Source organism: Barbus barbus, assembly GCF_936440315.1.
Source record: "Barbus barbus genome assembly, chromosome: 33".
Taxonomy (NCBI): Eukaryota; Metazoa; Chordata; class Actinopteri; order Cypriniformes; family Cyprinidae; genus Barbus; species Barbus barbus.
Window position 1 is genome coordinate 18,510,280 of NC_136761.1, and position 18,168 is coordinate 18,528,447.

Sequence of the window (18,168 nt, forward strand, 5' to 3'; positions counted from 1 at the left end):
AAATTTTGGGATGGATTCACTCTGGGATGTTCTGAGGCAATGAATTTCACGGCTTCACATTTCTGATTCATTCTTTTCACAGGCTCTAATGCATCTTTCATAAGCCAGGCTCTGTACACCAGAAGCACAAAGATAATTGCAGAGGTGATTGTTTAATCTCGCGTGTTTTCCCCTTAAAAGATTAAAAAGAGCAAGACCTTTATCTCCTTAGGAGAGGGTGGTATCAGCGGTGTCATCCGCTGAGAAGATGAATGACTCCTGTTGAGGTAATTTGATGGTCAGGAGTAAAGTCATTTTTCATTCAGAATTAAATTTCTCATGTGGTGCCTTTTCATCTTGAATTTACAAAGGCAAAAACAGCCCCTTGGAATGGAAATGGAATGGAATGGAATTTCCATGCTGGTCTGGGATGGTTTATACAGGTTTGGTGCAGGTCTGAATTATTCTGATTTAATTAAAATTTAATTTAATCAAATGTATTTAGAATTTAATTAAAATACTTTTACTTAAAATATTTACATATTTTATTCTTGTTTGTAATGCTAGAGGAGCAAACATTACACTGTTTAAATTTTTAATTGCTTTATAAATTGAAGTGCTTTAATTAGAGCAGGTGTCATGTACAGTGCCCTCCATAAGTATTAGAACAGTAAAGACAAAATTGCTCTGTTTGCTGTGGAGTCAAGACATTTGCAAATATGATTAAAAGATGAATATGAGAACAGAATGTCTAATTTTTTTATTAGCCATTTCAACACATACATGTTTTACAAAATAAAAAGAACAGCACTTTTAGGATTCTTCCCACTCGTTGATGTGAGCATATGTATTGGGACAGTTGAACATAAGGCAGATATAAAAGATTAAAAGCTATTATTAAGTTGCAGCTCCCTTGCGCACAATCACAGCAGTGAGTCTGTGACCCATAGACATCACCAGACACTTGGTCTCATCCTTTGAAATGCTTTTCCCAGCCTTTAATGCAGCCAATTCCAATTGTTGTTTGTTGTTTGCCTTTACTCTCCTCTTCAGCTGGTGAAATTCATGTTCAATCATATTTAAATAGTTTATTGATGATATTTTCTCGTTTGGCTCTGTTCGAAGGCGGTCGCATTTTTCTTCCCTCCCTCCCTCCTGAACTTCCCTGCTTGCTCTCTAGTATTGTCCTGTCCTTCTTAAGAGACTCTCGCTGCACTATTTACAAAACCGAAATTATGGATCTGATCAACTGGTCTCTCAACGCAATTGACACCATCTTCTCGACTAGGAAAGCGGGATCTGGAGAACCAGAATGTCCCGCTGGGACGTTTGCTGCTGGCTACACGATGGACGCATGGGAGAGATGGCGGGTCGTGTGTCTGGCGGCTCTCTCCGTGGAGGACATTGAAGACATCATCTTATTTGGAACAATGATAACTGGGTTTCTGCTATTTGGATTAGGCGTTGCCCTAAATTATCAGAAAATTAAGGAGACGGGATTGGCTATCCAAAACCTCTCAAGGCTGTCCGTCATGATGGAGTCTGTAGGCAGAGCGGTCGCCTCTGAAACAGAGGCGATTAACCGCAATATGGGTTCGATCACGGCTAGGCTCTCGGCTTTGGAAAGGAAAATTGATGGACAAGGAGATCAGAATGGACAATGAGAATAGCTGTGAAACTGGAAGACAGCTGTTCGCCCAAAGACAAAACAATCTTATCTCTTTCCGGCTTCCCACAACAGAACGGCTTGGCAAGGCCGCTCTGGTATAACTCTCCTGTGAATACTGCAGGGAGACGCTCTTTCTTCCATTCCCTCCCCCTATCAAAACCCCTTGTTATTGTCGGGCGCTTGTGCTCTGTCCAAGGACGTTTCCATGGCAATTGCTATGTCGCATCACAACCTGCGAACTGAGTCGACTGGTTTGGAGTGCTGGCGAAACGGATTTCAAGGCATACGAACTCACACGAGCTTACACATACACACACTCATACACCTCCCTACCCCCATCCCACGCCTTCGTCGCTTCATCCTGTTAGGTGATAACGGGTCCGTGTGTTTGCGCTGAATGGCTGCTGGCCGGATGGCTGTTTCGTCTGAATTTACTATGCAAGTTATGTTCCTGTGTTGACTGTGCTCCATGCTGAGGTTTTTGTCTGTTCTCACACTGCACTCTCGTTCAGGAACGTAGTGTGAGGACAATTTTTTTCTCCTCTCTTTCCTCATGTTATGCTGTATTTCTTCTTCTTCATTGCATTTCGTTGCCTTGTACCTACATGTGCAATGACAATAAATTGAATCCAATCCAATCCAATCCAATTTAAATCTGGAGATTGACTTAGGCAATCTAAGACTTTCCATTTCTTTGCCCTTTTAAACTCCTTGACTGAACTGGCAGGGTGTTTTAGGTCATTGTCCTGATGCAATATGAGGCACTTCCCAATGAATCTGGCGGCATTTTATTGAATATTGGTAGGCAAGATGGTTTTGTACCCTTCCAAATTCATTCTGCTACTGTCATCATACATTAAGTCATTAGTAAAGTTGAGAGGGCCTGTTCCAGAGGCAGCCATGCATGCCCATGCCACGACAACACCGCCACCATGCTTTACAGATGAGGCTGTATGCTTGGGATCATTTGCAGTTCCCTTTTTTTCTCCACATTTTTGCTTTCCCATCACTTAGATAAAGGTTCATCTTTGTCTCATCGGTCCATAAACACAGTTCCAAAACTCTTCTGGCTCACCTTTGTGCTTTTTTGCAATCTTGCCTTTCTATTTTTGGTGCTGATCAGAGGTTTGCATCTTGCTGTGTAGGATCTGTAATTCTGTGTCAAAGTCTGCTGAGGACAGTAGATTGTCAGAGCATCACTCCAGCTTTCTGGAAGTTGTTGGTGATTGTACAGACACGTCTTTTAGGGTTCATTTTCACAGCTTTTATGATTTGTCTGTCATCAACTACTGTTGTTTTCTCAGCCGATCAGGTAGTTGTTGGTTGCTGGTGTCGCTGGTGGTTTCCAAACTCTTGATTTCTCCATGCCCTTTGTTTTTGCTAGAGCTCTAATTGACTTCCTTTTTTCTTTTAGCATCCAAATTGCTTGCTTTTCTCTCAAAGTCAGCTCCCTCATCCTCATCCTGGTTTGTGTGTGTCATCATCGAATGCAAGATTCAGAATGTAGACATAATGGATATAACTGATACGACACATTCCCTGCTACCTGAAAAATGAATGCAACAGGACACAGCAGATCACTTAGAAAGACCTGTGAGGCAGCTGTTCCAATACTTATGCTCACATCAGATGCGGGATGAAACTATAAAAGTGCTGAACTTCTTAGCTGGTAAAACATCTATGTGTTGAATCACCCAGTAATAAAATGTGACATTCTGTAGTTTTGTCTCATATTCATCTTTTAATCATATTTGTAAATCTCTTGACTCCACAGCCAACAGAGCAATTTTGTCTTTACTGTTCCAATACTTTTGGAGGGCACTCTATATAATGTACATACTGTAGGCTACTCTCTATTATCACATTAATGTACTTGCTATTTACCATTATAAGCCAGCTTTAAAATATTAATATGAAAGCTAGCATATGTTATAAGCAAATCTCTTGCTCTCAGGTTTTTTGGATCTCCTTCATTCCTTCAACTACACACACACACTTAAAGTGGTTAGTCCTCCACATTCAGAAAAAGAGACAGAGAGAGAGAGAAATAACTAACATAAACAAAACCAAAAAAAAAAACGCTCTCTGATCTCTTAGATCCTCCTCCTTCTGTTCCGCTTCTCAGTGGGCTCACCGCACGCCATCTCCCTGCCTTCAAATGCGCTGCTGGCCCTTTAAATCCTCTCCATTATAATTCCTGGAGCGAGCAGCTGGCCATAAAAAAGAGCGAGAAAGAAAGGGAAAAGCACATAGTCTCTTCAAAACACAAACCCAGACACAGACATGCTTGCTCTCTCACCTATTCTCCCTGACATCTGAGGGTGGGAGGGCCAACTGTGGAGGATTTTACAGCCAGCATAAGTGAGCAGGGAGGAAGGCAGAAGAAGTTTCTTCACAGACAGGCTTGGATCACTCTGCAAGACAATGCATTCCTGTCGAGTTTTACCTGCTCCTCTTTGGATTTGGTAATTCTGTAGACTGTAAGTTATCCAAACGGTCTGAGAGAGAGAGAGGGAGACTGAGCAAGAGAATGCTCCCTCAGGTCATAAGGATTTTATACATCTTGTCTTTTTTCTTTTTCCAAGAGGGCTTTATCAGGTAAGACAAGCAGTGGTTTTTCATAGCATGCATGTATTTGTTGTGTGGTTCTTTGCATAGTGTATATTGTGAGAAATGCCATATTGATTCATTTTCTTGTTTTCTTAAGAGTAATTGTTGGGAGAGCTCATAACACTATAACACTATGTTTGATCCATTTTGTTTAGCAGAAAAAAACATGTTGATATTTCTTATAGCACATAAACAATATCCAACAGCACAAAACTCATTAGCTCACAGTAAGGGTTTTATCTCTATATTTTATTAATACACAAAAAAGTGAGATTTTGAAGAATTTGAAAGATGAAGAGAATCTCAGTGTAATTTAAATCATATGATAGCTTTTTAAATAAAGAAAAACATCCAGCAATTTAAAGAAGCTAAATACAGCAACTGTTAAAAAAGGAAAATTATTTTCTCCCCTCCCTCTCTCTCTGTCTGAATGAAAAAAGTGAAAAGTTTTGCAGCGAGTGCACTCCCTGTTTCATGCCCCATTGCATCCAGGTGTGAACAGGCTAGAGTTAAATTTGCATAATCCCAAAGCCTGGGTCTGCCGACGAGCATCAGCTCTGAGAGAGCGAGACACTGACAGGAACTCCATCGAGAATCAGAGCGAGGGATGAAGAGAAGATGGAGTGAAGTCAGTCTAGATGAAATTACAGGAAAAGTGCTGGGAGTCATGATGATGTAACGAAAGGTACAACAAGTGAAGGTGTGAGGCAGGAGTGCATGAGACAGCCAGGGACAGGGTGACTCGCAGAGGAACATGTTGTAGATGTTGCGGTATGTCACATGTTACATGTACAAACGAGCACAGAAAGGCTTCGGTGTCTCTGAAGGGCCTGTGGTGTGACTTGCAGGCGGGAGATGACATCCCTTAGCGATGACACTCACCAGCTCAGTGTGTCAACCTGCAGACACTGTGTGGGTGATTCAGAGCGGACAGAACAAGGAGGCAGAGATGAGCGCTGTTTGGGCTGAGCTGTCCGACTCTGAGGTGAGGGGGCGAGATTGACTGTGAAAGGAGCCGTGCAGAGACCTGGGTAGAAATCCAGCAGGTGGCTGATAAGCAGGTAGACAGGTCACGAGCGTGGCCGCAGATATCGACAGGGACTACAAAAAATACTGGGAGGCAAAGTGATTCAGAACAGCCTCAGAATGTCCGTGCAGTCTACAGGTCAGCTGTGTGACTGAGTGAAGATGAATATGAGAACGCCACTATCTGTTTTCACAGACATCTTTCAGTTTCATAATGAAAGCTTTGAATAGAATATAACCTCAGGGAAAACATAGGAAGAACATTACTTCGAGAAAAGAGACTAGCGTAGTTTGAAAGAGCATCTGGCACTGTGTGAAATAAAGACGTCTGTCAAGCCACAAACAGTGGGATTTGTAAAGAAATAAAGGATGCTGAGAATGAAAACAAAAGGCTCAAACTTTGTGTCTAATTAATAATGAAGCAGTACACAGTTTTCAGCGCTGGGCTACGCACACATTTCAGGCATAAGCACACCATTTCCACCAATGAGGAGTGTTTGCCAAATCTGACCCCTAAGTCACTCCAGCACAGCTCTCAGCAGCAATACTAATGCAGAGGTCAGGGGCCACTGAGCAAAACACTTGTTATATATAGATTCACTGCACATGCCTATGGAATACTTGATTCGGATTGGCTGACTGAATCTGAAATATTTCTGAATAATGTCCATCATTCCCAGCAATACTGTACCTCAAGTGCTCCACAGTCTCTATATGATAAATATTTTCAACTAATAAATATTTCACATGTAAACACATTATATAATATAATATAGGTAACACGTTAGTAAAGGAACAAATTCTTATTATTAGAATGCATATAACTAGCACATTGGCTATTTATTAGTACTTATAAAGCACATATTCGGCATGGCCATAGTCTACATCCCTAATACCTAAATTTAACAACTACCATACTTAATATATTTTAAAATGTCATTTATTCATGTGACAGCAAAGCTGAATTTTCAACAACCATTACATTCTTTAGTGTCACTCGACCTTTCAGAAATCATTCTAATAAGCTGATTTGATGCTCTAGAAATATTTCTTATTAATATCAATGTTGAAAACAGTTATGCAGCTTAATATATTAATATAAATTGTGATACAGGATTTTCAGGATTCTTGATTCATGAATAGAAAGTTTAAAAACAGAAGTTATTTAAAAAAGAAATATTTTAATAATGTAAAACGATCCTTTAATAATTATATTCTATTATAAAAAATATTTTTTACTACTTTTTGGATTATTTTCAAACTCTGCTAATCAGGATTCAACAAGCAACTCTGATACAACATTGTTATTAACCCATTTTGCTCACAACAGACCAATGCTTGCACCTCTCCCACAAATATTTGTCTGTCTACCTCAGCAGCTCTACTGTGAAAACAAAGAGAGCATACAACAATATGCAGAGCGGTAGATGGCGGGGCAGATTTAACCCAGGGTTTGCAACAAAACTGTGGGACAGTAGCACAAGTGGTGCAGTAATGTGAGCATGAACATACAGCTGAGAGGTGACAGACCGCTGTGCAGCAGTGTGAATGAGTTTTCCTGGCCAATTTCTCTTACCATTGAGGTGTGAGAAAAGTGCGTGCCCTTCGCTTTTTACAAAATGTAAGGTGTACTGCATGTGGGGCAGAACAGAGGTCTAAAAGGATGGGGGATCTTGTTAAAAGTTAAGCAGTGATAGAGAAATCAGTACATTTGTTCAGAAATGTTCCCAAACATAAACTATTCCCTTATGTTTTTGGTTCTCGACTCTTAAACTGGCAAAAATGATCTTGAGCCTGAACGCATAGTCAGTGGGCTGTGGTGAAATTAATTTCTTTCCACTGCCAGCTCCCATACAGCACCACAGCAAAAGAAGCACAACATGAAGTGTAACTAATGCGGTTGGGCCACAGTGCCTCATTTAAATGAAGGGCCTGTGGGATTCTCCTCCTGCTCGTGGTTTGACAGATTGAAGCCCTGTTGGAAAAGCCCTACTGGAGGTTGCTACATTGAGCTATTACTTTCAGTGCAATTAAAAGCACATAAAGGAGTCTTTATGTTGTTACTAATTCAGATACGGCAAAACAGGTTAGCGTCCAATGAATTAGTGGGAGGGGAGATGGAACATCATATAGATTGATGTTTGAAGAAATCTATACTCTATAGAAATCTATAGAGTGCGGTGTTCCAAAATGTAATGAAAGGCAACTCATTACATAGGACCCTGTCTTCTATGGAAGCATCAATACCACCACAGAACCTCAAACATGGAATGTTCATAGCAGCAAGTCTATGCTCTGCACTAATATTGTAGAGAGTACTTTAATGTTAGCCTGTTGCTAAGTTAACAATACTGTCATAAGCAGTACTCACAAATATTGTAAAATATGATACATTTTTAATTACACCAAACTATTGTAATGCTCAATGTAATGCAATGTAATGACCCATCAATATAATGTTCACTGCATCACTTTTAAAGAGAAACAGCTTCAAACCAGTTTCAGTTAACAAAATTGAATTGTCTTTGCACTGACTTTAGGGATTTAACACACTTTTTTTTTTTAGTTGTGATAGTGTCTCTGTTCACATTAAATTCACATTTTAATGTTATTATTCATATTTTTATTTATTAATTTTATATCATTACTATGGTAATATAAGGATGGTACTGGTAGCAATGGTACACTACAGTAGCTAAATTACAATAATTATGTCTTCATTTCTAACCTTGCAAGATAAATGGGGTTTACTACAGCATTACTGTGATCCGAGCAGCTCCAAGATGCTAAAAACAATGGATCATGAGCTGCTCGCATGTAAATGAACACAATGCAACAGGCTATTAATGTATTTAATGAAATCACAACCTTTAGCAATTTCATAATCGCATTAAGCCATATCGCGATTTTGATTAGTTCGATTGATAGATGCTTTGCCAATGAAATGCAGCAAAACACAATATTACAGATCTTTTATGTTATTATAAGAAGTGTAAGTGTAGACTTAAGGGGAAACACTGGAATATCATATCTACAAAGAATTTGGTCCTAGAGTTTGGCCAAAACAAAGCTTTTGTCTTAGGAAGTAGCACCTCTTGTAAACAGCCTTTCATGCTTTCAAATTCTGCCGAAGCAGAAGATCTCATAACAGCTGGACAGCTTTGACTCATCTAATCTTGAGGAGAAATATTTCAAAAAGATAATAGGAAGCAAACAGAGGTCTTGGCAGGAGGTGCTGTTTCTAATGAAAAAATAATACAATCGCATAGCATTTGGGAACGAATGAGCGCAATACCTGCAGATCAGGAAAATGAAGCATGCAAACAGCACATCCCCAGACTGTGCTATATGACACAAGGTCATTTACTTTAGGGATGGATAGTAAACACAAGTAACAACACCCAGCAGGACACATCAGTCTTTCCGTCTCTCTCTTTATCTTTTGCTCCCCTTTCGTGTTCACTAGCCTATGTCATGCATGGCTGGTGAAGCAGTTTTGGGAGGTGGGTGGGGGGAGATGGAAGTTGAAGTGGGGATTACAACTGTGCGCGTCAGATAACACAATGTCAGGGAGTGAGGCGGCACTTTTTTCGGCATGAAATGAGAACACAAGCACGCTGGAGCCGTGTAATTCCACTGAACGCTGAATAAATTATTACCCTCTGCAAGGGCACCCCTTGACTCTGGCCCACTATTGTAGGAACAAATTAAATCCAATAGTGCTAATAACAGCTTTTCAGTAAATGCCTGACTAACGCTCTGACCTCCAGACGGGCTCAGAAACTGGGCCACGCCGACCCAGTGTTTGGTTTATTGATATTTCTGGTGTCACGGCAGTTACGAGAGTGCCAATGCTAGCGGCTGGAGATTTGCTCTGCCGGTCAGTTGCCATGACAATTCTGGTTTATTGATATATTTAGCTTATGGCCTTATCCATTAGCCCTGTACGACAGATGATTTTTTTCCTAATGGAAAAGCGGAAGCAGCTGCAGTTTCTCAAGATCAAAGCAGCAGTGGTGAAGGTGGACGCAAACAGCCTAGGTCATACTACAGGATTCAGAAATACGTTCAGAATCATTAGCATGACTGACTGACTGTCTTGACAAGGGAAGTACAACAGGTCATGAGGATGGAGCCACTGAGTCCGAGTTAATGGTATATTTACCGTAAAATACTATTGCTATATTTCTAAGACAAATAGACATAAGGCCATTACAGAGATAGCTATGTCAGTTCTTGTGACTGTATGGCATCAGTCTAATAAACAATAAAATGCTTATGGTCCTAATATAGGTACCTGTTTTATTTTGAAAAATAAATCAAATTTGTCTATTTACTTTTGCCTACGTAAAAAAAGACTAATTTTTTCCCTTGATTTAAGTGAGTGGAACGCCACCCGTGCTATTATGTATCATGAACATAAATATATTATGCTATAGGAATAACCAAAGCTAGTAGTCTCACTTTTGACCAAATGTAGTGGGTTGATTTGCACTATATAAAAAAAAAAAATCACTGATATTTTTACCATCATTACACAGGAAAAACAAATACAGTTTACTGAACACATGTTGACCTCTATAGTGTGGTAAGTTGTCACAATGTAACTTGTCATTAATCATCCTATTATAGGCTTTTCAGTACAATTTAAGTCAAATTATGAAATACACATAAACAAATAATAATAAATCAGCAAAAATGTCAAATTAAAGTAAAATGACTGTGAAAATTTATTAAATATATAAATAAATAAAAGCATAATTTATTCACCTATAAACCATTTAACTTCAGTTGTTTACCTAACAGGAACAGTAAAAGTTATGATATTGGATTTTTATTTCGGAAGATAAAATTAATAATTCTATAGCTGCTATTTTTAAAAAATATTTTTAAGAGGCTTATGAAATAAGTTTTTTTTTAACCAAGACAACAGAAAATTATTTAGAAATATATTACATATTGTATACAGCCTGTATAAGGTTGCCAGGGGTTAGAGCTAGAGCCAAAATATGGAATTAGACATGCAAGACCATGCCGACTTTCTCTTTATCCCTGTCTGCACAACTGCAAGGCCATGCCTCATCCATTACCCATGCGGGTGTGGGTGGAGAGAGTGTTGGTTATTCACTCCCCCCACCTACAATCCCTGCCGGACCCGAGACTTGAACCCACAACCCTCGGGTTACAAGTCTAACTCTCTATCCATTAGGCCACGACTGCCCCTGCGAAGAGAATCTTCGTCACTGAAGAGAAGAAATTTATTAGATGCTGTTTGCACTGACTAATGGCACCAGTGCAGGATTCCTGGAGAGAATATTTGCATTCATACAATGGAACATTTCTGTCTGTGTGACTGTTGTGTTGTCAGTGTACCTTCTTGATTGGAGACTACATTCCCTGCTTGAACACAGCATGAAAGAACACCGAGCTACTAGCAGTTAAATCAGTGCAGAGCCATTCAAGGCATGCAGCATGGTGACTTCATCTGAAAATCTGTTTCTCAAACACTCCAGTAAGGATTTTACATTCAAATGTTTTAGGGCACTTCACAGTAGAACTTTTGGTGTGATCTGAGGCCATTTGTTAAAGTTACAGTTGTTTGGCTGGTGTGAAAGATTTTTGAAAGATAATTTTTTTATGTTGGGTAATTGTTGATTAAAAACACAAATCAAATTATTAATATACACTAAGGAAAGAATTTAAAGTTGCAATGAAACAGAAGTAGCACAAGATCCAAATATAACAGATTACCTTTAAAATAGAAATTACTTTGTTTGATCCATCGTTTGTTGATTTGGATTTTGAATTGTGAGCATTGCAATTTTCATGAAATGCCATCTTTAAAGAATACAAATAAATAAATTTTTAAAAATACTAAATCAAATCTTTTAATCAAATCAAACTGTGTAGTCAATCAAAAGCCAGTGAATCACAAATCAAACCGATTCACTGTTAAAGCAACGATTAACACTGCATTACACTGGCAAACAGCTGACATTAGTGCTTGTGATGCTGACATGCCATGGTGGTCTAAACCTAAAAGTGCAATGTTACAAGACCAGTAGCAACAAGTGTGAAAACAGTCTAAGAGGAGATTAGTTGCTTCCTGGTTTTACCCACTTTAGTAGATTTCACAAGAAAACAACACTTTGTAAGAAATGGAACAATCACAGAAATCTGAATAATCTTTGAGGTAAATGAGCAAGAAGTGAAGGAATTTTACTCTCTATAGTTGTTTTTAGTAAGTAGCAGTGCTGTCCTGCACATAGTCACTTAGACTTATACAGATGAGCTTCTGGGAGTGAGGCTAAACTTAGTCTAGACTCTGGATCCCTTTACCCCCTTAAGCAAAGTATGGACTTCATCCACTAAGTGCCTCTAGGATGTTTGTGTATGACATACCACCCACACTGAGCGCTTCAGGGGAGAGCAACTGTACCTCTCTCTGTTTATAAAGGTTAATCACAGCTCTTCCTGTATGAACCAGCTCCAAAATCTACTCGTTTGCAGTGGGTCAGCAGTGCCTGAAAAAATCATTTGTTACTCTGCCAGTGTACAGAGTAGCGAGGTGCATTGGAGAGTGCTCCAATTAAAGTGGTTATTTCAGGTGTGCTTGGGAAGACTATCTAAAGTCCCATGTGCCTCACTCCATAAAGGTGAGAGGAACATCCTGACCTCACTACGCTAGCATGAGAACCCTGACGTCTCATCCAGACCATTTGTAATCATTTATCACAGTACCTGTGTGCAAAATCGCATACAGATGTACTTCTCGTACTACATTTGAAAAAAATTGAAATGTGCAGCATCCATGCAATGCATTGTATGCAAATTGTTTCTACACATGAGATATTCAGACGACACTGCATTCATCAAAGTTTTCCTCTGCAGATTTCAGAAACTGATACACATGCAAGCATTCTGACACTATCAGGAACACGCTACTGTGGAAGTATCAACTGAATAAGCAGTCACATAAAATTAATACTACATAGAAAATGCTATTTTGTTGTCATTCTTTCACAGAATAAGGCTCGGTAATGCTGATTGTTAGTAATCAGTAATCAGTAGCAAATACTTCTGTCCAAGTACTAGCAAAGGCACAGATATCCATTAAGATTTAAGATTATATTTTAAAGCCATTGTAAATTGTCTTTAACTTGTTTAAAGTCTAAACTGTATATTATCAGACTGTTTAAAAATATAGGCTATATATATATATATATATATATATATATATATATATATATATATATATATATATATGTGTGTGTGTTTGTAAATAGTCTACCACAAACTCATTATAATACACAAACTCATAATAAATGTAACATTTAGCTCTGTCATAATTTAGTGTGAAATAACAGCAAATGATGTTTCACTGTTTGTCATTACCTCTGGTAAGCACTGCTCTTCAATTGAATGGGGACTGCAATGTGTCTGTAACTGCTTGAATTTTTCAGTGTTTCTGTGCATTCAGATGAGCGAAAAGAGAATTTATAGTAATGTGTTACCAGCAAAAATACTGGTTAAAATTTTTATAATTATAAAAATAATTTTTATACTTTAAATATTTATACTCTATTATTTTTAGATAAAATAACTACATTACAATACAGTATCAAAAGCACTGATACTTTAAAAGCGACAGTGCATATGTTCAAAAAGAAAAAGAAAAATTATTTTGGAAACATGCTGAGAGGCCACCGTGCACCATAGGACCTCAAAGAGTTCCTTTCCCAGGAAGACTGGGAATGTACACGCAAACACAAGCCATTGTGGTCCTCATTCTCTTTCATGTGAAGCAGAAGCACACACTGACATTGAGGGCTGGAACAGCTGGAGGCTCTAAAACGCAGCGAGTGACCTCTCTGCACACTTTTCTGCCCAAATCGGCACCAGACCCATAGTACAGGATTCACAGACAGGTGGAGCGTTGTTGAAGCCATGTGAAGGTAGAATAAGTCAGGACCACCTGAGGGAGAGCTAGTGAAAACAGGGAGGAGAGCTGTGAACTACCCAGCGCAACTGCAAAAGCGCCACAGCCCCTAAGGTGAGCAGACGGGAGGGCCTCGTTACCTAAGCAAGCTAGAGAGTATAGCAGATAAATGTGTGAAACAACAAAAAGCAGATCTCAATATTTCAAGCCTTTATTTCTTGAAATGTTGATGATTATGGCTTACAGATAATGAAAACGTAAAATTTAGTGCCTCAGAAAATTACAATATTACATAAGATTGATAAAAAAAGGATATTTTAAACCGAAATGTCAGGCTTCTGAAAAGTATGTCCATTTCTATGCACTCAATACTTGGTTGGGCCTCCTTTTGCATGAATTACTGCATCAATTCGGCGTGGCATGGAGGCAATCAGCCTGTGGCACTGCTCAGGTGTAATGGAAGCCCAGGTTGCTTTGATAGGAGCCTTCAGATTCTCTATGGGGTTCAGGTCAGGTGAGTTTGCTGGCCAATCAAGCACAGTAACACCATGGTCATTGAACCAACTTTTGGTACCTTTGACAGTGTGGGCAGGTGCCAAGTCCTGCTGGAAAATGAAATCAGCATCTCCATAAAGCCTGTCAGCAGAAGGAAGTATGAAGTGCTCTAAAATTTCCTGAGATGGCTGCGTTGACTGTGGACTTCAGAAAACACAGCGGACCAACACCAGCAGATGACATGGCAGCCCAAATCATCACAGACTGTGGAAACTTCACACTGGACTTCAAGCAACATGGATTCTGTGTCTCTCCACTCTTCCTCCAGACTCTGAGACCTTGATTTCCAAATGAAATACAAAATGTACCTTTATCTGAAAAGAGGACTTTGGACCACTGAGCAACAGTCCAGTTCTTTTTTCTCTTTAGCCTAGGTAAGATGCTTCTGATGTTGTTTCTGTTTCAGAAGTGGCTTGGTACCCCTTTTCCTGAAGACGTCTGAGCGTGGTGACTCTTGATGCACTCACTCCAGCTTCAGTCCACTCCTTGTGAAGCTCTCCCAAGTGTTTGAATCAGCTTTGCTTGACAGTATTCTCAAGCTTGCAGTCATCCCTGTTGCTTGTGCACCTTTTCCTACCCAAATTCTTCCTTCCAGTCAACTTTGCATTTCATATGCTTTGATACAGCACTCTGTGTACTGACCCCAAAATGTTGAAGTGTATTTTAAGAAGGGAAAAACTTACAAGGTGAGAAATTCATAAACACCTAAATCACTAAATACTGAAAAGTATTAATAAATGATAAATGGCATTATGCAGCAAGACTGCTAACCAAGTTTTGAGACAGAGTTAACATACGCTGGCCTTTACAGAAGGGTCTGACTTTTTTAAACTAGAACATCAGTTACCACAAAAATATGTAATGAATACACTGAAAAAAGGTCTAAAACACTGAATGGCAGATTGACGATCCTGAAATGTCATCCATGGACCTTGATGAGTAAGACAGGCCTGTGGGACCCTCTTAGAAGGGTGAATCTGATAGGCTTCGCTGCTTATTTCTCTGACAGCATAGATCACGTCACAAAAAGACCCATCACAGCTCTCTGTCAGAGCGCTGGCACCATCAGACAAGTAATAAGAGAAGTTGGAGCGCTGTCTCACAGACTGACAACAGACATTCCCGACTGACCCAAGGTCTATCTCTGTAAGGGAATAAGATGAAGGCTGAGAGGACAATAGTAGATATTGAGAAACTTTCTTTTACATTCAACTTTTTTTAATGCTGCTGTATCTAAATGGTGATGTATTCATGGCTTTGTTTGTTTCATTGTCTACAAATTAAGTGGGAAAAGCAGGTGGGCTCATTTGTTGTAAATTTTTGTGAGATGATGTACCAATTAGCTATGCTACGGTTTGATTACAATTAATGTAAATAACAGCCTTGGTGAATAAACAATCAGATGAGTGGTTTTCACAAAAATTACTTGCACAACAAAGCCTATTCTATTAATTGACACTATGGGGCTTTATGTAACCAAGCAACACTGATTACTTATTTTCACTACATACTGTACCGTCTAATTTTTTCAAAAGACAGTTGCTGGAAGATGAATTGTGCATTCAATCAATTCCTTTTGTGATCAAAAAGAGAATAATAAAAGGCTACAACAGACAAGTAGAATTTATTAGATTGGAAAAAATGCTTACAGTATCATGTTTCCCTGCAAATCAGTATACATTTCAAAAACAGCTCTTGTGTCTTAATTATGGCACACCAGAGCATTAAGCTGATAGCTTGGGAAAGCTATAGCTAAACCACAGTTTAAACAAATCGTGAATCTGGGGAGAACAGTGGCTAGGGGCAAAGAGGAAGAGCAGATTAAAAAAAATGAGACCATCACGGCATTAAATGAATTTCTCAAGGTTTTCAGCAACAGAAAATAAATTTAGCATCGAAACATGATCTAATCTAATGGGTCTTCTGAGATGTCAGAGACAGCCTCCCCCAAGGTTAAAGACTGCATTATGAATTAAAATGTGTAATCTGTGGGCTGTGAGGAGTTTTAGCTGAGCTCGACTTTTAATAAAGTTATAAGCTAAGTTTTTTACTTGCAATATACATTTCCACTGAGTTGCTTTTACACCACATAATAGATCTAGTTTAAAACAATGAGTTTTCTACAGACACTAATAATGATGCAGGATTTGTAAACAGTAAGAAATAAACCTTCTTGGGAAAGAGCTGTGAAGCATTGCTAATGATTTTAGAGCTTTCAAGCTCACTCTAAAACCAGATTGATGAGAACTTTTGCAGGTAAAAAAAAAAAATGCTAGCAATATAGGTCTACTCTAAATTCACCATTACTTTTACCACCATATTTAGTGGTCTGATTTCTTCATGGTCCGTCTATTCTACCTTTTACTGCTTCTGGAAGTTCCTTCGTGAATGTTAGCCTAGAAAATAAATTCAGGCTTGCAAGATATTCCTGTGGTGAGATTATCGCTGACAAATGTAGTTTATTCTAGAGGTTTTTTCACTTCCATGTTCACAAAGGGCAGCTTTGTATGAGGCGCCACGTAGGATTTAAATCAAACTTCGCTTATTAATACATACATAAAATACGTGCATATACACCTATAAATTACTCATATATACATGTATACTATTGGATGTTCAATATATATATATATATATATGAAATACACGTGCACACTAATATGAAGACCATACCAATACATATTATGTTAGTAATGAATACATATACACTTGTGAATAACTTGCGTATACATATAAACTTGATGCATGCATACACCTATAGACACTCGCTAATACATAAACACGATCCATGCATATATACCCACAACAACACACACATACATATAAACTCGCTGCAGTTGGATTAAAGCATCCAATAGTATACATGTATATGTGAGTAATTTATAGGTGTATATGCACGTGTTTTATGTATGTATTGATAAGCGAAGTTTGATTTAAATCCTACATGGCGCCTCACAGCTTTGACCTGTATGTGTGAGTCATGTCAGATTCCAAACATGTTTTTCTACAGAGGCATCTGTCCAGTCACTGCTTAAGGGCAGTGGGTGATGGAGTCAACATACTACCACTATATCCACCTGAGTCTCCATGGACACGGGAACATTACCACAGAAGGGACAGATCATATCAGTCAAGGCAAATGCACCTCGGAAAATTGCAGAAGGAAAACCAAATCCTATTCCTCCCATGATGCAGTTTATCAAATGTAAATGACACAGATTGGAGTAAAAAACAAGAAACTGACTATGGAGTAGATTCTATTCTAATTCAAATATGTACAACATTTAATTCAAATGGTTATACTTAAACCTCCACAAGAAATAAAAGAAATGAAGATCCAAAGGGTGAAAAATGCTTGAGTGCAAGCATTCAAGGAAATGATCAGAGATGTATTTTGAAGACAGGTTGTAAGACCTGTAAAAACTCCATCTCATATTATGCTAATAGCCCTAAAAATCTGGACAACCATCCATGAGTGTCTAATGACTATCATTTCCCAGGCCTTTGGTAAAAAGTGGTCACTTTGAAAATGAATATGTTTTCTGATCACTGGCTCCCTAATGAAAAGCAATTAGCAGCATATGTTTGCGAGTCATGTGCAAAGTGTATGCTGGGACTAATTGAAACCAGGGTGGTAACTGTGATTATCATGCTCTACGAGATGAACTCCCATAATGGTTAGTACCGGTTTGGCTGGTGAACCAGCATAGCAATGCAAAACCTGAAGAAACGCCGATGAAGCTTGTTGCTATTAAAACCAGCTTCTAAAACCCAACATCTTTTCAGGAGGTTTACAGCAGTGTTACTTTTGTTAAAGTTCCTCTGTTTCCATGACAAACCTGTTTAAAATATTCAGGTGAAAGTCATCATGTACTCACCCTTATATCATATTTTAGGATTCTGGGGCCATGATGAGTCATATGGAGAAAGGATAACGTGTCCAATATGCTCTATAATATACAGCCCTTTGAAAGGGCTTTAACACCTAATTCACTTAAAAAGCTGTCATCCTTTACCCAACCTCAAGTCATACCAAATCTGCATGATTGATCTGTGGGGGAAAAAAATTATATATTTTGAAATGTGAAAATCAGCCTTTAAATAATGATATTCTCGATTCTCATAGGCTCTGACAAAGTCTGTATTTTTAGCATTTATCTCTGAATGAATATAGAAATCAGGACTTGCTGAGGGTCACATGCGGCACTGTACTTACTGTGAAGAACATAAGGACTCAAATCATATGTATCAGCAGAGTCAGACTTCTTATGAAGCTTCTCATTCCAGCATGTTGCCCCAAGTCCTGTCTGATAATATTGCAGCTGACTGGGCTGAAATCTATCCAGATTTACTTTCCTTTGGAAGAGTTGGCAGATTGTAGCACTGTATA

At 38.7% G+C, this 18,168-nt stretch overlaps 1 protein-coding gene across 1 annotated transcript in view; it reads left to right on the forward strand.

The window, feature by feature from the left end:
• Positions 1-4,178: 4,178 nt before the first annotated feature.
• The window catches only part of LOC306852798 (glycine receptor subunit alpha-4-like), a gene marked incomplete at both ends in the record, with an annotated part of 34,726 nt that continues 20,736 nt past the window's right edge, over positions 4,179-18,168 (forward strand). Inside the window, one exon of the mRNA XM_079389881.1 lies at positions 4,179-4,246. Within this exon, the coding sequence (XP_079246007.1) occupies positions 4,179-4,246 (68 nt within the window). The remainder of the gene's footprint in view (positions 4,247-18,168) is intronic.